We start from the raw sequence: 13709 nt of genomic DNA, 5'->3' as shown, positions 1-13709 counted from the left end.
CTCAGTTCACACAAGTGTGAATTTTGTATCCACCTTGTCCCCGCCCCCCCTCTTTTTTCCTTTCCTTTTGTGGAAACAATCAAAAATATAGCTGCAAGCAGTTCTAAGACGAGCCCAAAAAGAAAAAAAGCTATACGCAAAATAGAAATAAAGATATCATATTGATGATGTCATTCTTGCCCAAATATGGAGGGGCGGCGGCCTGCATGCGCACATCGGTGTAGTCAGGCATGCACGGCAACCGGTTGTGTTGTGAGTGAGGTCAGATCAGAACTCTGCTCAGTATTATAAATATTCAAAAAAAATATTTTTCAATTCCACTTCATTCCACAGAGACCAGGAGTTTTAGCTGGCTCTATGCAGTGTTGTGAGAGAAGGAGATAGAAAACATAAAGGGAGTCAAAGAGAGGATAAATACATATATTATCCATAAGGAGACAGAAGAGAGGATAATAGGGAGACAGAGTGAGGACAAATTGTCCATTCCCCGACAGAACCTACAACGCCATCACAGTCCATGTATAGATGATGAACCACCACTCCAGGAAGGAGTCTCAATCTTCCCAGGCTAAGGTCCACCGTTCTGGTTGTACATACAAATCGAGCCACGACGACCTCTACTGCCAAATGCCCAGAAAGGGACCGATCCCCTCAGAATCCTGTCAGCAAATCACCAGCATTGTAACCAGCCAGGAACAAGGAGACGCAGAGGAACCAAGGTTCTACAGCCATCAACGGTTTACCGAGACTTTGACTCCACCAGGAGAAGTGAAGACACGTCAGATAACCTATACAGGAATGAAAACTCACGTATGTAAACATTGTGATAAGCGTTTCAGTCAAATAGGTGACCTGAAGAAACACCAGCGTATCCACACGGGAGAAAAACCTTTCTGTTGTAAACATTGTGATAAGACTTTCAGTCAGACAAGTCACCTGAAGACACACCATCGTATCCATACAGGAGAGAGGCCCTTCGTCTGTAAACACTGTGACAAGAGCTTCAATCAGTTAGGCAATCTCAGGAGCCACCAGCGTATCCACACAGGAGAAACACCGTTTCACTGTAAACATTGTGATAAGAGTTTCAGTCATATAGGTAACCTGAAGACACACCAGCGTATCTACACGGGAGAAAGACCCTTCTGTTGTAAACATTGTGATAAGCGTTTCAGTCAAATAGGTGACCTGAAGACACACCAGCGTATCCACACGGGAGAAAAACCCTTCTGTTGTAAACAGTGTGACAAGAGTTTTAGTCAGTCATCGAACCTCAGGAGCCACCAGCGTATCCACACAGGAGAAACACCATTTCACTGTAAACATTGTGATAAGCGTTTCAGTCAAATAGGTGACCTGAAGACACACCAGCGTATCCACACGGGAGAGAGGCCTTTCGTCTGTAAACATTGTGATAAGCGTTTCAGTCAAATAGGTGACCTGAAGACACACCAGCGTATCCACACGGGAGAGAGGCCTTTCGTCTGTAAACACTGTGACAAGAGCTTCAATAAGTTAGGCAATCTCAGGAGCCACCAGCGTATCCACACAGGAGAAACACCGTTCCACTGTAATCATTGTGATAAGAGTTTCAGTCAAATAGGTGACCTGAAGAAACACCAGCGTATCCACACGGGAGAAAAACCTTTCTGTTGTAAACAGTGTGATAAGAGTTTCAGTCAAATAGGTGACCTGAAGAAACACCAGCGTATCCACACAGGAGAAAAACCCTTCTGTTGTAAACAGTGTGACAAGAGTTTTAGTCAGTCATCGAACCTCAGGATACACCAGCGTATCCACACGGGAGAAAAACCCTTCTGTTGTAAACAGTGTGACAAGAGTTTTAGTCAGTCATCGAACCTCGGAATACACCAGCGTATCCACACAGGAGAAACACCGTTTCACTGTAAACATTGTGATAAGACTTTCAGTCAGATAGGTCACCTGAAGAGACACCATCGTATCCACACAGGAGAAAGACCCTTCTGTTGTAAACATTGTGATAAGCGTTTCAGTCATATAGGTCACCTGAAGACACACCAGCGTATCCACACAGGAGAGAGGCCTTTCGTCTGTAAACAGTGTGACAATTAAGCGTTTCAATCAGTTAGGGAGCCTCAGGAGACACCAGCTATACCCAAATGCCCAGAAAGGGACCGATCCCCTCAGAATCCTGTCAGCAAATCACCAGCATTGTAACCAGCCAGGAACAAGGAGACGCAGAGGAACCAAGGTTCTACAGCCATCAACGGTTTACCGAGACTTTGACTCCACCAGGAGAAGTGAAGACACGTCAGATAACCTATACAGGAATGAAAACTCACGTATGTAAACATTGTGATAAGCGTTTCAGTCAAATAGGTGACCTGAAGAAACACCAGCGTATCCACACGGGAGAAAAACCTTTCTGTTGTAAACATTGTGATAAGACTTTCAGTCAGATAAGTCACCTGAAGACACACCATCGTATCCATACAGGAGAGAGGCCCTTCGTCTGTAAACACTGTGACAAGAGCTTCAATCAGTTAGGCAATCTCAGGAGCCACCAGCGTATCCACACAGGAGAAACACCGTTTCACTGTAAACATTGTGATAAGAGTTTCAGTCATATAGGTGTCCTGAAGACACACCAGCGTATCCACACAGGAGAAAGACCCTTCTGTTGTAAACATTGTGATAAGCGTTTCAGTCAAATAGGTGACCTGAAGACACACCAGCGTATCCACACGGGAGAAAAACCTTTCTGTTGTAAACAGTGTGACAAGAGTTTTAGGAGCCACCAGCGTATCCACACAGGAGAAACACCATTTCACTGTAAACATTGTGATAAGCGTTTCAGTCAAATAAGTGACCTGAAGACACACCAGCGTATCCACACGGGAGAGAGGCCTTTCGTCTGTAAACATTGTGATAAGCGTTTCAGTCAAATAGGTGACCTGAAGACACACCATCGTATCCATACAGGAGAGAGGCCTTTCGTCTGTAAACACTGTGACAAGAGCTTCAATCAGTTAGGCAATCTCAGGAGCCACCAGCGTATCCACACAGGAGAAACACCGTTAACAGATTAATCGCCCAGGACGAAGTTCTTTGTCCTTTCTATTAGTAGCGCCCGACGCTCAGGACGAAGTATTGTCCTAAAGACGAAGTTTATTGATACGAGAACAGATCGCCTGGCTGTATAGCCCAGGCGCGCCTGCTGGGCTCTCCTCGGTGACGCGCAAGACTGAGACGTCATCAAAAAACTCCCTCCTCTGTTTAGCTGATGAAAACGAAAATCTTAAAACGTTCATAAATCGCGATCTAAATCATCCCGTCTTTTTCTGAAAAAAGATCCTGTGTTAGACGGCGCTCCGCGGTCCAGTCGCTAGTCTCGATAGATTTATTCTTGTCTCCCGTTGTTGTCGATCGATTCTAAAGTGCTGTGGCTATTGTTAGCTGCTACACAACATCATGAACTTCCGGCCGGTCCGTCCGGAAAAGGCGTCCGTGTTTATAAATCGACTGGGCGCATGAATGTAATGGATTAAATAGTTCCGGGCAATTAAAGTGTTAAGAGCGCCCCTCACTTAATTTACACAAGTGTGATTTTTTTTTATTATATAAAACGGGATCGCTACAATCTTTTTTTTTCCTGCTTCTTCAGCGATCCTAGACATTCTTCGCGCATGCGCACTGCCGGTCACTTTCTTGTTTACGGCCCGACCAAAACTGTCTCTTCTCTCTAGATCTACGGCGTTCTCCATGGTTTTGATCAAAACGGCAATGTTCCGTCCTCATTTCTGACTTAACCAATGTAGTAACGGAAGATTATGCCTCCCCTTTTCAGAGTAAAATCTGCCTCATCTGCTGGTTTACCACCATATTGTTCTGTTTCTGCCCATCGCGTCGTCAATGCTTCTGAGCTCCAGGCCTGCATGCAATCAGCTAGGGGTACGCAACCTTTGGCACAGGGGAGGGTGATCACTGGCACACCCGCATAAGTGTGAGACGGAGACGTTTTTGAATTGACATTAACATTGACATTAAATTCCCATTGATAATGAATGGAGAATTTTACCTCATAGTGTCTGAGCAAATCGGCATAGTGTCTATTTTACGTCAAGATGATGTACGGTGATAAGAGTGCCCCTAGCTCACTTCACATGGGTGTGATTTTTTTCTTTTAAAATTAAATATTCCAAAAAAAGTAAAATTCATAGAGTAATAAAATAATAGAGACTGAACCGGAGCGACCCCAGTGAGCCCCTGGGGTCAAAAAACCCTAGTTTCAGTTTTGGTGGCGGGTGGCAAAGCCTTCATCCAATCAGGATGAGAGGGGCCTTCCTCCAATCATGATCGAGTGGGGGCGGGCCTTGGTGCACATGCTGTTGGCCTGTTGCACTTCCCCCCCACTGTAGTGTGTGTGCATGTGCACATTTTGTTACCGGGGCGGACTGGGTGGTTTTCCAAATCACCCAAATCACTGAATGCTCCTTTAAATGTCATATGCACAGGGTTTCCTCGTCAAAAATCCACGGGTCCGCCTGCAGTTCACGCTCTAACCAGTAGGGCCGAGTGCTTCAACGCTGGCGAGCCTCCCTGGGGGCTTGGTTAAATTAAGTCCACTCACATCTTCAAATGTGACCAGATTTGAGAGCTAGCTGCCATCGTGCAAACTCCAGTTTTTCACCGGAGGAGAAAAACCTTTTTTTATTTTTTTTTCAAAATGAGTTAATAGCACAGGCAGACTCTTCACATACTAGATCATGTCTGAAATATGCGTCAGAGACATGTAAATATGGAATAAATGCTTAAACATGTAGCTATAGGTGTAATGTGGTGTAATTTGAAGCTATGATTCCCTGCTTTCATATGACGTGAAAAAAACGAAAATTCAAAAAGATCCAATGGCAGTCCCTCAGTCAAACTTTGTCACAAATTACATCCTGCACTTAATCGTACATTCATTCAAACTCCTAACTCATGACCAGGGAGGGATTCTGGGAGACAGGTGAGTTTATTGTTCAGTTTAATGGTCATCACATCCGGATGTGAAAGAAAATATTTCTAATGTTGTTACTTTTGATTTTTGATTGCAGGGCAATCAAAATCAGTTGGGAATATTTCATTTGGATGTGGTGTCATAATTAATTATAATATGGCTCACTGACTATCACAAAAATGAAAACATGGCACTTCATGTGAAAAAGGCTTGCAGACCCCTGAGACATAATTATCCGGAGGAACCGGAGATCAGAACCACTCCATCCACAAACCCCCCCCCCCCCCCCCCCCCCCCTATCCCCCCCCACCACACAACCCCTCCCTCGCACCCACTCTGACCATCCCCGCTCTTTACCCCGCCCCCAAAATAATGTCGTCATTATTTTTATCGGGGGAGGGGGTGATTCGTTTTTGGGAAGAACAAACCATCTTTCTGCTGTTCTGTGTGCCTGAGTCTGTGGTGCAGCATGGTCTCTTCTGTGGTGACGTGTTGGTGGTGGTGTCGTCCGATATGCTGCTACGACCGGGAAAAACAACAAACTGTCCACACATACAGTAGGTCTCCTTTCCACCACGGTTGAACCGGTTCCCTTCTTATAGTCCATGACGAGAGCACCAACATTGGAACGTTAATTTATTAATTGAGCGCGGGCAAAAACCATATAATTGTTTATAGGATCAATATAAGTACATTAATATATGATAACCGTTCCACAGGAGTAGCTTTTTCATATTTATCACACATCTTGTTATTTTCACCAGTATACATGATGGTGAATAGTTAATACTTGAATTAGTTATAATTAATAGTTCCCCAGTTGATTGACTTACCCGATTACAAGTTTTCTGAAATTGTAATTTAAATATGAAAAAAAACTAATATCGACCCTATAAACAATTTAATATAGGTATGGTTTTGCACACTCAATTTGTACTAATTCATTTTGGAGCTCTGACTCATGGTTGGACCTCTGGTTCAACCTCAGTGGAAAAGCAGCCATATTGTATAGCTTTGGTCTCTCTGGCTGTGTGTCCATCTCTCTCCCTCAGCATCCTTTGTTGAGTGGCTTTCTGTCAAGTGTTCTGGATGACAGTTTTCTGAAAAAGCTATGTTTCTATGTCAGTCGTTCTTCGATTTTTCAAAAATAGCAGACCTACAAGCTCGTAGCGCGCCACTCGGTGGCGCGCTATGAGCTTGTAGATCTGCTATTTTTCAATAGCTAAAGCATAACATAATGCTAACACCAAAAGGGGTTCCCGCCCAAAATGGGTTAATAATAATGTTAAGTCCCCTTTGGGCCCGAAGAAATACATTTTCTCTGTATTGCTTTTTGTTTTTAAGGTGGTGTAAGTGGTATTGTAAAAAACAGCTCTATATTATGATGGCAAATCATTCTGTTCATTCAGTAACATGGCTCTGCCCACCTCTCCGGCTCTTTAGTAATACATTTTCAGGTCGCGATACCAATGTTATTCTATATCAGGGTATACAGAATTAACGAGGGGCATTGGATGTGAAAAACGTTTTCATTGGTAATGATCAAATTTGATCTTTGTGGAGTTCTCTCCTCTGGTTGAATAAAGTTAGCGTTGACGTTAAAATGTATTTCCCGTTTACTAAAGAGCTGAAGAGAGGATGGGAGCCCTTAGAGTATAATAGAGACGTCACCGGATTTCTCCTCCCATCCACTTGCATTAAGTTGCTCAAAAGCGCATGAGGCGATTTCACTCCTCCTTCCAGGTAGGAACAGAGTGCATTCTGGGATGGATTGGGCCAAACACATGCGCTGGCAGTTGACTATCATTGCGCCATTTGCGCGCGTTCACGTATGACACATACGTGCCCCAATAACATAAACGTGCGCAATGATAGTTAACGGCCCAGCGCTGGCTCGAGCTGCAATACCAAATTTGGCCACTATGACCATTTCGGCTCAGGGTTTCCTCTCGGTGACGTCTCTATTAATATATACTCTAAGGGGGACCCCTGTTACTGAAACACTGAAGAGAGGGGGGACCCCTGTTACTGAAACACTGAAGAGAGGGAGGACCCCTGTTACTGAAACACTGAAGAGAGGGGGGACCCCTGTTACTGAAACACTGAAGAGAGGGAGGACCCCTGTTACTGAAACACTGAAGAGAGGGGGGACCCCTGTTACTGAAACACTGAATAGAGGGAGGACCCCTGTTACTGAAACACTGAAGAGAGGGGGGACCCCTGTTACTGAAACACTGAAGAGAGGGGGGACCCCTGTTACTGAAACACTGAAGAGAAGGGGGACCCCTGTTACTGAAACACTGAAGAGAGGGAGGACCCCTGTTACTGAAACACTGAAGAGAGGGGGGACCCCTGTTACTGAAACACTGAAGAGAGGGGGGACCCCTGTTACTGAAACACTGAATAGAGGGAGGACCCCTGTTACTGAAACACTGAATAGAGGGGGGACCCCTGTTACTGAAACACTGAATAGAGGGGGGACCCCTGTTACTGAAACACTGAAGAGAGGGGGGACCCCTGTTACTGAAACACTGAAGAGACGGGGGACCCCTGTTACTGAAACACTGAAGAGAGGGGGGACCCCTGTTACTGAAACACTGAAGAGAGGGAGGACCCCTGTTACTGAAACACTGAAGAGAGGGAGGACCCCTGTTACTGAAACACTGAAGAGAGGGGGGACCCCTGTTACTGAAACACTGAAGAGAGGGGGGACCCCTGTTACTGAAACACTGAAGAGAGGGGGGACCCCTGTTACTGAAACACTGAAGAGAGGGGGGACCCCTGTTACTGATACACTGAAGAGAGGGGGGACCCCTGTTACTGAAACACTGAAAAGAGGGAGGACCCCTGTTACTGAAACACTGAATAGAGGGAGGACCCCTGTTACTGAAACACTGAAGAGAGGGAGGACCCCTGTTACTGAAACACTGAAGAGAGGGGGGACCCCTGTTACTGAAACACTGAGGAGAGGGAGGACCCCTGTTACTGAAACACTGAAGAGAGGGGGGACCCCTGTTACTGGAACACTGAAGAGAGGGGACCCCTGTTACTGAAACACTGAAGAGAGGGAGGACCCCTGTTACTGAAACACTGAAGAGAGGGAGGACCCCTGTTACTGAAACACTGAAGAGAGGGAGGACCCCTGTTACTGAAACACTGAAGAGAGGGGGGATCCCTGTTACTGAAACACTGAAGAGAGGGAGGACCCCTGTTACTGAAACACTGAAGAGAGGGTAGACCCCTTTTACTGAAACACTGAAGAGAGGGAGGACCCCTGTCACTGGAACACTGAAGAGAGGCAGGACCCCTGTTACTGAAACACTGAAGAGAGGGGGGACCCCTGTTACTGGAACACTGAAGAGAGGGGGGACCCCTGTTACTGAAACACTGAAGAGAGGGAGGACCCCTGTTACTGAAACACTGAAGAGAGGGAGGACCCCTGTTACTGAAACACTGAAGAGAGGGGGGACCCCTGTTACTGAAACACTGAAGAGAGGGGGGACCCCTGTTACTGAAACACTTAAGAGAGGGGGGACCCCTGTTACTGAAACACTGAAGAGAGGGGGGACCCCTGTTACTGAAACACTGAAGAGAGGGGGGACCCCTGTTACTGAAACACTGAAGAGAGGGGGGACCCCTGTTACTGAAACACTGAAGAGAGGGGGGACCCCAGTTACTGAAACACTGAAGAGAGGGGGGACCCCTGTTACTGAAACACTGAAGAGAGGGAGGACCCCTGTTACTGAAACACTGAAGAGAGGGGGGACCCCTGTTACTGAAACACTGAAGAGAGGGGGGACCCCTGTTACTGAAACACTGAAGAGAGGGGGGACCCCTGTTACTGAAACACTGAAGAGAGGGGGGACCCCTGTTACTGAAACACTGAAGAGAGGGAGGACCCCTGTTACTGAAACACTGAAGAGAGGGGGGACCCCTGTTACTGAAACAATGAAGAGAGGGGGGACCCCTGTTACTGCAACACTGAAGAGAGGGGGGACCCCTGTTACTGCAACACTGAAGAGAGGGGGGACCCCTGTTACTGAAACACTGAAGAGAGGGGGGACCCCTGTTACTGAAACACTGAAGAGAGTGGGGACCCCTGTTACTGAAACACTGAAGAGAGGGGGGACCCCTGTTACTGAAACACTGAAGAGAGGGGGGACCCCTGTTACTGAAACACTGAAGAGAGGGAGGACCCCTGTTACTGAAACACTGAAGAGAGGGGGGACCCCTGTTACTGAAACACTGAAGAGAGGGGGGACCCCTGTTACTGAAACACTGAAGAGAGGGGGGACCCCTGTTACTGAAACACTGAAGAGAGGGAGGACCCCTGTTACTGAAACACTGAAGAGAGGGAGGACCCCTGTTACTGAAACACTGAAGAGAGGGGGGACCCCTGTTACTGAAACACTGAAGAGAGGGGGGACCCCTGTTACTGAAACACTGAAGAGAGGGAGGACCCCTGTTACTGAAACACTGAAGAGAGTGGGGACCCCTGTTACTGAAACACTGAAGAGAGGGGGGACCCCTGTTACTGAAACACTGAAGAGAGGGGGGACCCCTGTTACTGAAACACTGAAGAGAGGGGGGACCCCTGTTACTGAAACACTGAAGAGAGGGGGGACCCCTGTTACTGAAACACTGAAGAGAGGGGGGACCCCTGTTACTGAAACACTGAAGAGAGGGGGGACCCCTGTTACTGGAACACCAATCTCTCAAGACAGACCATAGAGTTATAAAGGATGGAGGGAGAACCGGGACGAAACAGCCCCGCCCCCTGCTATTCATTTCAATAGAAGTTGCTCAGTCGGCTATTTGAACTATTCATTTTGATCATTATTATTTATCGTCGAAAACCATGACAAATGAACTACTATATCACTTTTATTACTTTTTTCGGATGTTTTTTCGTGGTTTTCGAGGGTTTTTCAAAATAGTGGCAAATATGTTTAGGGATAACATATGGGGTGGCGCAAGACATAGCCTAAACACTCTAGTCTAGTAGCAGTGATTACTATTGGAATATAGAGCTTTGAATCATCATTAAAAAAATAGTTTTCTTCTTACATATATCACTTACACCCCCCGAACCCATTTTGACCTGAGACCAGATTCTAAAAATGTCTTCTACATCCTGACAGTTTTCTGAAAAAGCTGTGTTTCTATGTCAGTCGTTCTTCGATTTTTCAAAAATAGCAGATCTACAAGCTCGTAGCGCGCCACTCGGTGGCGCGCTATGAGCTTGTAGATCTGCTATTTTTCAATAGCTAAAGCATAACATAATGCTAACACCAAAAGGGGTTCCCGCCCAAAATGGGTTAAGGACTGCATCCAGGTTGTATCCAGATATATTGTTTATTTCCCAACATTCCTTTCTCACTTTGCTCTGTTGCTGCCTCACGGCTTCCAGGAGCGCCTGGCGGCCAGCCAGGAGGCCATGAAGAACAAGAACCCTAACCCTAACCCTCCTCCTCCTCCTCCAGGGCCTCACGGCTTCCAGGAGCGCCTGGCGGCCAGCCAGGAGGCCAGCCAGGAGGCCATGAAGAACAAGAACCTCTGTGTGTTATGTCCTCTCCTCCTCTCCTCCTCCAGGGCCTCACGGCTTCCAGGAGCGCCTGGCGGCCAGCCAGGAGGCCATGAAGAACAAGAACCCTAACCCTAACCCTCCTCCTCCTCCTCCAGGGCCTCACGGCTTCCAGGAGCGCCTGGCGGCCAGCCAGGAGGCCATGAAGAACAAGAACCTCTGTGTGTTATGTCCTCTCCTCCTCTCCTCCTCCAGGGCCTCACGGCTTCCAGGAGCGCCTGGCGGCCAGCCAGGAGGCCATGAAGAACAAGAACCCTAACCCTAACCCTCCTCCTCCTCCTCCAGGGCCTCACGGCTTCCAGGAGCGCCTGGCGGCCAGCCAGGATGCCATGAAGAACAAGAACCCTAACCCTCCTCCTCCTCCTCCAGGGCCTCACGGCTTCCAGGAGCGCCTGGCGGCCAGCCAGGAGGCCAGCCAGGAGGCCATGAAGAACAAGAACCCTAACCCTAACCCTCCTCCTCCTCCTCCTCCAGGGCCTCACGGCTTCCAGGAGCGCCTGGCGGCCAGCCAGGAGGCCATGAAGAACAAGAACCCTAACCCTAACCCTCCTCCTCCTCCTCCAGGGCCTCAGGGCTTCCAGGAGCGCCTGGCGGCCAGCCAGGAGGCCATGAAGAACAAGCTAACCCTCCTCCTCCTCCTCCAGGGCCTCACGGCTTCCAGGAGCGCCTGGCGGCCAGCCAGGAGGCCATGAAGAACAAGAACGTGGTGAACCTGGCCGCCATCCGGCAGGGCATGAAGCGTTTCCAGTTCCTGTTGAACTGCTGCGAGCCGGGGACCATCCCGGACGCCTCCATACTGGCCGCCGCCCTCGACCTGGTACGTATACGACCCATGTAGACCTGAGGACGCGGCCGTGTCGCCTCATATAGCTTTTAACCACTTTAACCATTATTTTAAACTTTAGCTGTTGAAAAATAGCAGATCTACAAGCTCATAGCACGGCACCAAGTGCCGCGCCGTGCCGTCAAAGAAACGCTGTTTTGACCAAAATGCCATCTGGGACAAGGAATAGGATTGAAAGAAACGGATAGAATTGATTATTATGGCGAAGCCGATCTAAGATGGGTGATCCAGTGCTGTGCTAACAACATAGCTAGCTAACCGGCTAACGTAAGTAGCATTATGGCTCGATCGATCGAATGCACTATAAAAGCGCAATTGCCATTAATCAACGGCAATGGCGGTAAGCGTAGTGTCAAAAAATAGGCTTCAATTGACCTAGATGTGCGGCAATGGCGCTGCAAGTATTATTTTTCCATGGACGTTTGGAGAAGGAGGAGAGACCCGCACACCGCCACTTGCTGGTTCAAGAGTTTTATTTTTAAATAAGAGTCATTAGTCATAGCAACGTTTCGGCCTTTCTGCCTTCTTCAGGCATCCATGGACGTTTCAAACGTATTTGTTTAAAGACCTTTTAAGCCTCGGACAAAGACATTTCTTTAGGCCGAACAAACAATTAGAAAGAAGAAGAAAAGGGCAAAGTACACTTTTTTAAAGGTTTATATAAATACTAGACTAAAATGTTAGGAAGGGACTAGTGGACAAGAGATCCAGTCATTTACTCATTTTACAATTAGTTGCATGCTGAAAATAGACGATCTACAAGCTCGCAACGCTGTAACAATCGGCCTTTTGGTTAGAAAGGAAAATCATTAACTAAGGAATAAAAACGGGATCGGCAGGTTCTTAGCTTAATGAAACTCACATGTTTAATAACTACATAAATCAATCGGGCAATACAATACACTTGCTTCTGACCCTATAGCAAAATAATAAACAAACACACAAATCAACACTCAATTCCCCAATCCCCTTTCAACCCAGCAAAGTCCCAACGTCAGTTGTAAACAACAAACAAAACAAGTTCGTCACGCGAGGCAGGCGCTTTAGATCAAGAACAGTCCCGCGACCGTCCTCCTCCCAGCACGCTCCCACAGTATAGTTCCTCAGATCCACATGAAGCGCAAATTAGGGGTACCCCAACTATAATCCACCGGTAATCCAACAGAAGACGGATTTATCTCACCCGCGATGCTCCTTGTTGACCGGCAGTTCATTCATGGATCCAGCGGCGATGACGCAGTCTCCCCAGCGTCCCAACACGGCCGCTTACTAAGTGCTTGGCTGAGCTCGACAGTTTGTATGTTTAGGCTGCAGGTTACCAGTAGTTAGTTTATGTAACTTAGACACTAACCACTGACCCTGGCGCCTCTGAGATCTCCTCCTTCCACACCCGTTCACACTAGCACACAGGTCTCTCGAGTCTCCTGCACCACACCCTCTATTTGTCAAGTGGCGTGTGGCAGCAATCACTCATGCTAATCAGGCCCACTACCTCCCACATGAATTGGAAGTGCTCATATATTCATATCACACGTATACAAATCACACTAATTGAAAAAGCAGATAATAATAACATAATGTGCATTTGTCACAACGCGTCGCAGCTTGTAGATCGTCTATTTTTTTTTTAAGTGAAAAACGGCATCAAGGCCCGTCAAAATACATTTCAGTCGACTAAATCAACCGACTAAAATCTTATGATATTTAGTCGACTAAAACTAAGACTAACACTAAGACATTCCAGGTGTACTAAAATGTGACTGAAACTAAATGAATATTCAAGAGACTATGACTAAAACTAAAAATCTAAATTATTTGCTGTCAAAAACAAACACTGCTCTGCCGGCCTTCCTTCCAGGAAGCTCCGGTGGTGGCACGGGCCTCCCTCTTCCTGGAGTGCGCTCGTTTCGTCCACCGCTGCAACCGCGGCAACTGGCCGGAGTGGATGAAGGGCCACCACGTGAACATCACCAAGAGAGGCCTGTCCCGCGGACGCTCCCCCGTCGTGGGAAACAAGCGCAACCAGAAGCTGCAGTGGAACGCCGCCAAGCAGTTCTGCCAGTGGGGGGACGTGAGTTGATCTGTTTAATATACTAGTCCTTACCCGTTGTGAGATAGTGTGAAAAGGTGCAGGCAGTGAGGAGCTACGGCAGTTACAGTGACACACATTCTTTCATTCATTCATTCAGACATTGGCTTAATTATAGTATGATGATATGATATGATGATAGGGCTGTTGTGTGTGTGTGGGGTCCAGAGAGAGAGAGAGAGAGAGAGAGAGAGAGAGAGAGAGAGAG

At 47.3% G+C, this 13709-nt stretch overlaps 1 protein-coding gene across 1 annotated transcript in view; it reads left to right on the top strand.

Annotated features, from left to right (window-relative positions):
• The window catches only part of unc80 (unc-80 homolog (C. elegans)), a gene marked incomplete at both ends in the record, with an annotated part of 168732 nt that overhangs the window by 66156 nt on the left and 88867 nt on the right, over positions 1 to 13709 (top strand). The window contains 2 exon segments of the mRNA XM_079519777.1: positions 11213 to 11385; positions 13271 to 13483. Of these exon segments, the coding sequence (XP_079375903.1) occupies positions 11213 to 11385; positions 13271 to 13483 (386 nt within the window).

The sequence above is a fragment of the Electrona antarctica genome (assembly GCF_951216825.1).
Source record: "Electrona antarctica genome assembly, chromosome: 14".
In the NCBI taxonomy this organism is placed as follows: Eukaryota; Metazoa; Chordata; class Actinopteri; order Myctophiformes; family Myctophidae; genus Electrona; species Electrona antarctica.
This window is presented reverse-complemented; position numbering and strand designations above follow the sequence as displayed.